Raw genomic sequence first — 7,689 nt, 5'->3', positions numbered from 1 at the left:
GGAGCGATGTGTGATGGTTGTAAAAGCGCTGTGTGATGGTCAGTGTGATGGTTGCAGAAGCATTGTGTGATGGTTGGTGTGGTGGTTGTGGGAGCGATGTGTAATGTCTGGTGTTCTCACCCGAGCACCAGGTATCTCACAGCAGGCCTCCTGACTGGCCAGGGAGGCATCACAGTACACCATCACCTGCTGAATGTCCATCTGTGAGGCAGGTAGAGATGAAGAGGACAGGGGGAAGGGAGAAAAGAAGGGAGAGAGAGGGGACGAGAGGAAGGAAGAGAGAGAGCGAGAGAGAGGAAGAGAGAGAGAGAGAGAGAGTGAAGGATAACAAATATTGTTAGAGACCAAGTATACCCACTACAGCCCCACTACTACAGCCCCAACCATCAGCCCTAAATATACCTGTCCCCTCTTCCCACAGTCTCCACCTCTCCCTTCATCTCCTGCCTCCTCCCATCCTCTCCACCTTTCCTTACATCTCTCCCCTCCTCCAAGCCTCTCCACTTCTCCCTCCACCTCTCCCTCCATCTCTTCCCTCCTCCCACAGTCTCCACCTCCATGTCCCTACTCCCCACATACAGGTTGACCCAACCCCATCTCCCTACTCCCAACTTCCTACCACAATCAACTCCCCCCTTCTCCCTCCCTGGTCTTCCAGTCAATACCTCCACAGGGGCAGCATCAGTGGCTCTGATGCCCAGCAGGGTGTGTCCCTCGGTGGGAAGCTCTCCCCGGGGCTCCAGGGGCATGGTCTGGATGGAGCTGCAGTCCACGTGTAGAGAGGCTGCTCCCTGTTGGACGCTGAGGGCCAGTTTGTGCCAGCCACTGTCCAGGAGAGACTCCACGCCCTCCCCACTGAACAAACACCCAACTGGGTCACTCAGGGGGTCGGCCCCCCGCGCACGCAGGGACAGGGTGGCCTCAGGGCCATTCAGGTCAAGAGAGAACTTGGGGGGGAGGGAGGACGGAGTGGGGGAGAGGAAGGAAGGAGGAGAGAGGGGGAGAGGAGGAGGCAGAGGAGGGGAGGAGAGACAGGGAAAAAAACTGTTGTATCACATCTGTTTGGGAAACAACACCTCTACAGTGGAGTCTACAGATCTGACGGAATCTGATATTGTATTGTAGGTGTAAGCAATGCTGAAGCCAATGCCTCATTGAATATGCCTATCCAGTCCCAAGCAGTAGCCACTAGGAGAAGGAGCTACAAGTTCGGTACAGTGCTTTGTGTCTCAATGTGGGCTACATGGAACACACTGCAAAGTTAGCAAAGACATAGACAAAGGTAATATACTGTATACTAATTATTGCCACTGAAAACACACAATCAATCATTTATAATGAGATGGTTTGCCTGCAATTCATCATATACATGGAGTACTAATGTGGCTTCAAACTTATTATACAAGTAACATGAATAATAATGAGAAAACAACAGAGAGAGAGAGGAGAAGCTGAAGGGAGGATAGAGAGTAGAGAGATGGAGGAGGAGGAAAGAGAGCGATGGAACAGATAGAGAAGAGAACAGAAGAAAGAGAGAGAGATGGAGTGAGAGGGGAGAGATGAAAGAGGGAGCAGAAGAGAGAGAGAGAGAGAGAGAGAGAGAGAGATGGAGTGAGAGGGGAGGAAAGAGCATAATAAAAGAGGGTAGAGGACAGAGATGAGAGAGGGAGGTGAAAAGAGAAGTGTATACCTGTGGGTATCCCTGTTCATCAGAGATCTGGAAGAGGTAGATGTTGTCTCTCAGTGTTTTCTTCTTGAGGAGCAAAGTGAAGACCAGCGTGAACTCATCAGGAAGACCATGGGGGAACACCTGACTGAGAAAACAAACTGTTAGACACACACACAGTCTTGTACAGCTAACCTTGTGGGGACACACAATTCAGTCCCATTCAAAATCCTATTTTCGCTAACCCCTAACCCTAACACGTACTCTTACCCTAACCCTAACCGTAACCTAAAAACCTAATCTTAACCCTAACCCTAGCTCCTAACCCTAAAATGAATCCTAGCTCCTAACCCTTCACTTAATTCAAACACTAATTCTAACCTTAACCCTAAACCCCCTAGAAATAGCATTTGACCTTGTGGGGGCTAACATAATATCCCCAGTTGGTCCCAAATTTTTTTTTATAACTATTCACAAGAATAGTTAAACACGTCCGCGGATACACATGGACATACACACTAATATACACATAACAGACATAACACACACACACACACAAGTGTGTGTATGTTTGCGCTGAGACACTGAGAGACAGAGGGAGAGACACAGAATGTACGTGCGTGTGTGTGTTGAAAGAATAAGGAGACAGGGACACCGAAGCTTAAGGAGCGTGTTTAGTAAGATAAAACAAGGTATAGTTACAGATGTGGAGGTCATTACATTTTGTCAGATGGTTATTGTCATGCAAAAGACTGCCGGTCGCACGGTAATTGACCGTAATTAACATAAATACATTTAGCATCTCCAGGCCTCCACGTAAACAAGACGCTGTTGCGCTCCTTTGGAACATCAACAATATTTTTCCCATTCTGTAGCAAGAGTGCCATATGAAGTGGCTATGTTCAGTGTAAAAGGGATCATTTGAAACAGGTCTAATATGCTAGATTTAGAGTTATTTGGCAACTTTAGTTCTGAATGATACAAGCCTTTGAATGTCTTAGAAATCAAACATGTTTTGGCTGCATGACGCGACCACAGGCTATTGATGATTTGAGAAAGTAGCAAAAAAGCTTGCTCTCTGTTCCTTGCCTCAGGCTGCACAGCTGTTCTTTCATCAAGTGATCATATTTTAACCCATCAGACTATTCTCAATTTAATCTTGTCTTTACTAATATGTAAAATGAGTTTTGATTTAAAATGGCCCATTATCAAATGGGCAGGAACAGGAACAGGCACAGGGGCAAGAGAAAGAAAACATATCATCCATAGCAAATGGAGGCCACTTTCCCGCCGGTTCGTTTAACTCATGTTGTTTCACTCATGTAGGGTAGGCTACTCTGGTTATCAACAGGTGATATTCCACCCAAACTCTGTAAGCCATGGGCTCTCCAACCTTGTCCCTGCAGCTACCCAGTGCTTATTTTGGGAAACCAAGTGAAATCTGTTCAGGAACATGGATAGTAACATGTTTTCACAAGGCTATTTCATTAAACTGTTGACAGTCCCTCTCTCGGGATAATAGAAAAAGGAATAAAGGAGAGATGAGATGAGATGGAAACGCATGGTGGTGAGATATTCTGTATGGCTAAAGGTAATGTGTCAGCCTATTAATTATGAAAATATAACTATTACTGTTGAGCATGAAAAACCCAGCAGCGTTGCCGTTCTTGACACAAACCGGTGCGCCTTCCACCTACTACCATACCCATTTCAAAAGGCACTTCAATCTTTTGTCTTCCCCATTCACCCTCTGAATGGCACACATACACAATCCATGTCTCAATTGTCTTAAGGCCTAAAAATCCTTCTTTAACCTGTCTCCTCCCATTCATCTACAATGATTTAAGTGGATTTAACAGGTGACATCAATAAGGGATCATGGCTTTCACCTGGATTCACCTGGTCAGTCTGTCATGGAAAGAGCAGGTGTTCCTAATGTTTTTATGCACTCAGTGTATACTCAGAAGATCTTTTTTCATCTCTGAGTGTCTGTGCTATTTCAAGTCTTTCACCTTTCAGAATAATGTTACCTGCCATGGAAGCTCCGTCCTGGCCTGCCAGAAAGGTGCCACGTCTGTGTGCAGCTTGTGTTATCCCGGCCATTCGATAAGGCAGAATTGTTTAAACTTTTTGCAGGATTCGTCGGCTTGTTGTGCCTCTGTGGTCTGTCACTCGAGCCTCTGCAACTGGTAGTGAGGAAACGATGGTATCCACGTACACTATCTTGTCCAGTTGTAAGTCGCAGTGGATGGTGCGTCACCCATCGGTGCCCTCGACAGCGTGTCTGCAGTGATGAGATTCTTCCCTGACACATAGACGATGTTGTGGTGTAAATCGTAGGACCCTGATCTAGGGCTCTGGAGCCTAGCAACGGGAGCAGGGGTTTGTGGTCAGTTTCTGGTGTGAACTGCAGGACCTGAAGGAAAGGAGTCAGTCTTTAACATGCATACGTGGCTGCTGATTAGCATTTCTCTATATCAGTCATTGCTCTTGAGATATATGTCACAGGTTTCCAAGTATTGTAAGCCTGTTTCTGAGTCAGCACCGCACCTACAGTTGAAGTCGGAAGTTTACATACACCTCAGCTAAATACATTTAAACTCAGTTTTCACAATTCCTCACATTTAATCCAAGTAAAAAATCCCTATTTTAGGTCAGTTAGGATCACCACTGATTTTAAGAATGTGAAATGTCAGAATAATAGTAGAGAGAATGATTTACTTCAGCTTTTATTTCTTCCATCACATTCCCAGTGGGTCAGAAGTTTACATACACTCAATTAGTATTCGGTAGCATTGCCTTCAAATTGTTTAACTTGGGTCAAATGTTTCGGGTAGCCTTCCACAAGCTTCCCACAATAAGTTGGGTGAATTTTGGCCCATTCCTCCTGACAGAGCTGGTGTAATTGATTTAGGTTTGTAGGCCTCCTTGCTTGCACACGTTTTTTTCAGTTCTGCCCACAAATTGTCTATAGGATTGAGGTCAAGGCTTTGTGATGGCCACTCCAATACCTTGACTTTGTTGTCCTTAAGCAATTTTGCCAAACTTTGGAAGTATGCTTGGGGTCATTGTCCATTTGGAAGACACATTTGCGACCAAGCTTTAACTTCCTGACTGATGTCTTGAGATGTTGCTTCAATATATCCACATAACTTCCCTTCCTCAGGATGCCAACTATTTTGTGAAGTGCACTAGTCCCTCCTGCAGCAAAGCACCCCCACAACATGATGCTGCCACCCCCGTGCTTCACGGTTGGGATAGTGTTCTTCGGCTTGCAAGCCTTCCCCTTTTTCCTCCAAACATAACGATGGTCATTATGGCCAAACAGTTATATTTTTGTTTCATCAGACCAGAGGACAGTTCTCCAAAAATTACGATCTTTGTCCCCATGTGCAGATGCAAACCGTAGTCTGGCTTTTTTTATGGAGGTTTTGGAGCAGTGGCTTCTTCCTTGTTGAGCGGCCTTTCAGGTTATGTTGATATTGGACTTGTTTTACTATGGACATAGATACTTTTGTACCTGTTTCCTCCAGCATCTTCACAAGGTCCTTTGCTGTTGTTCTGGGATTGATTTGCACTTTTCGCACCAAAGTATGTTCATCTCTAGGTGACAGAACGTGTCTCCTTCCTGAGCGGTATGATGGCTGCGTGGTCCCATGGTGTTTATACTTGCGTACTACTGTTTGTACAGATGAACGTGGTACCTTCAGCCATTTGGAAATTTCTCCCAAGGATGAACCAGACTTGTGGAGGTCTACAATTGTTTTTCTTAGGTCTTGGTTGATTTCTTTTGATTTTCCCATGATGTCAAGCAAAGAGGCACTGAGTTTGAAGGTAGGCCTGAAATACATCCACAGGTACACCTCCAATTGACTCAAATTATGTCAATTAGCCTATCAGAAGCTTCTAAAGCCATGACATCCTTTTCTGGAGTTTTCCAAGCTGTTTAACCTCTCTTGGGTAGGGGGTAGTATTTTCACGTCCGGATGAAAAGCGTGCCCAAAGTAAACTGCCTGTTACTCAGGCCCAGAAGCTAGCATATGCATATAATTGGTAGATCTAGATAGAAAACACTCTACAGTTTCTAAAACTGTTAAGATAATGTCTGTGAGTATAACAGAACTGATATGGCAGGCGAGACCCCGAGGACAAACCATCCCCCCCAAAAACACTTTCAGCCTGCCACTGTTTTCAATGGCTGTCACTTTTATTATAAGGCGAAATCCTCCCAGACTGCAGTTCCTAGGGCTTCCACTAGATGTCACCAGTCTTTAGAAAGAGTTTCATGTTGGTTTTTGGAAAAATGAGCCAGAAATTGTAGTTTTTCTAGGTGGCTCCCATTTTGGTTGTAGTGTTTCCAAGCGTGTGGAAGAGAGCGTGTTCTTTGGTATTTCTCTCTGGTAAAGACAATAACGATTCTCCGTCTAAAATTTGAGCATTTATTTACGTATTAGAGTACCCAAGGTTTGACTATAAACGTTGTTTGACTTGTTTGGAAAAGTTTATTAGTAACGTTTGGGATTCATTTTGTATGCATTTTGATGGAGGGAAACTGGGTGGATTATTGACTGAAGCGCGCCAGCTAAACTGAGTTTTTATGGATATAAAGAAGTGCCCATAAGAAGTTAGGCACAGTCAACTTAGTGTATGTAAACTTCTGACCCACTGGAATTGTGATACAGTGAAATATAAGTGAAATAATCTGTCTGTAAACAATTGTTGGAAAAATTACTTGCGTCATGCACAAAGTAGATGTCCAAACCGACTTGCCAAAACTTTAGTTTATTAACAAGAATTTTGTGGAGTGGTTGAAAAACGAGTTTTAATGATTCCAACCTAAGTGTATGTAAACTTCTGACATCAACTGTATGTCGTATGACGATGAGTTTGCTGCAACCTTTGTCTCAGCCATGCACGAGTACTGAGCGAGTGCTTTTTGGAGAACTCAGTTCCTCCTTGAGCTTCTGAAAAGCAGTCTTCTGGTGATGCCCCCAGCAACCCTCGTTCTTCTCTGGGCTCAGCGCATTCAGTGGCATGCTGTATGTAGCCAGTTGGGGCAGAAACTTAGCAGGGTAGTTCGCCATGCCCATCAGTGGCTCCAGTCCTGAAGCATTAACCCTGTGACCCAAGAAGATGACTTCATCCTTTGCAAACGTACACTTTCCGTTGAGTGAGACACTCCTGCTGCAGTTTCTGTAGCACTTTGTGAAGTCTCTTGTTGTGTTCTTGTCTGTCACATCCAAACAACAGAATGTCATCAGCATGGCACCCAGCACTCTTGGAAGTTCTCAAACATTTGAGGCAATGCTCGGGCGCCGATAATATGCCTAATGGCAATCTGTTGAAGTGGTAAGTGGTACCTCCCTTGTCACGTCCTGACCAGTAAAGGGGCTGTTTGTTATTGTAGTTTGGTCAGGGCGTGGCAGGGGGTGTTTGTTTAGGGTGTTTCGGGGTTGTTTGGGTTATGTTCTATGTTAGTGTATTTCTATGTTATTTCTAGTTGGTCTATTTCTATGTGGTGTTTATTGGGTTGACCTTCAATTGGAGGCAGCTGCTTCTCGTTGCCTCTGATTGAGGGTCCTATTTATAGGGGTGTTTGTTCTATGGGGGTTTGTGGGTAGTTATTTCCTGGTTTAGTGTTTGTTGCACCTGACGGAACTGTTTGGAGTCGTTTCTTTTGTATACGTGTTTATTTTGTTTTTCCTTCTTCTTCAAAAAAAGAAGATGAGTATACATTTTCCCGCTGCGTTTTGGTCCAATCCTTACAACAATCATGACATCCCTAATGGTGTGATGAAGGAAGTGAGGAGGTGTGACTGAGAGGGATTTGAGAGGGAGACAGGGATTTGCCAAAATCCAGATCGAGCATCTAGTTTCGTGAAAAACTGTATTTGTCAACTTTGCGGGTGTTTCATCTCCTCCTGGAAGAATGAAACGCTCTCTTATCACTGATTCATTCCCTCTGATGTCTCCATTGGCTTTCAAGACAACATCCATCCCTGAGCACCATTCTGTGGGCTCTG

General features: G+C 44.6%; 1 protein-coding gene across 6 annotated transcripts in view; it reads right to left on the bottom strand.

Annotated features, from left to right (window-relative positions):
• LOC106588839 (collagen alpha-1(XVI) chain-like) overlaps positions 1 to 7,689 on the bottom strand; it is a 117,280-nt gene that overhangs the window by 70,316 nt on the left and 39,275 nt on the right. For all 6 annotated transcript variants that reach the window (XM_045709603.1, XM_014178315.2, XM_014178312.2 and 3 more), the window contains exons 5-7: positions 1,691 to 1,814; positions 666 to 947; positions 121 to 201 (exon numbers count right to left, since the gene is read on the bottom strand). In XM_045709603.1, the coding sequence (XP_045565559.1) occupies positions 121 to 201; positions 666 to 947; positions 1,691 to 1,814 (487 nt within the window). The remainder of the gene's footprint in view (positions 1 to 120; positions 202 to 665; positions 948 to 1,690; positions 1,815 to 7,689) is intronic.

This window comes from Salmo salar, chromosome ssa27 (assembly GCF_905237065.1).
Source record: "Salmo salar chromosome ssa27, Ssal_v3.1, whole genome shotgun sequence".
Lineage (NCBI taxonomy): Eukaryota > Metazoa > Chordata > Actinopteri > Salmoniformes > Salmonidae > Salmo > Salmo salar.
Note: the sequence above shows the minus strand (reverse complement) of the source record. Positions and strands in the feature narration are given on the sequence as shown.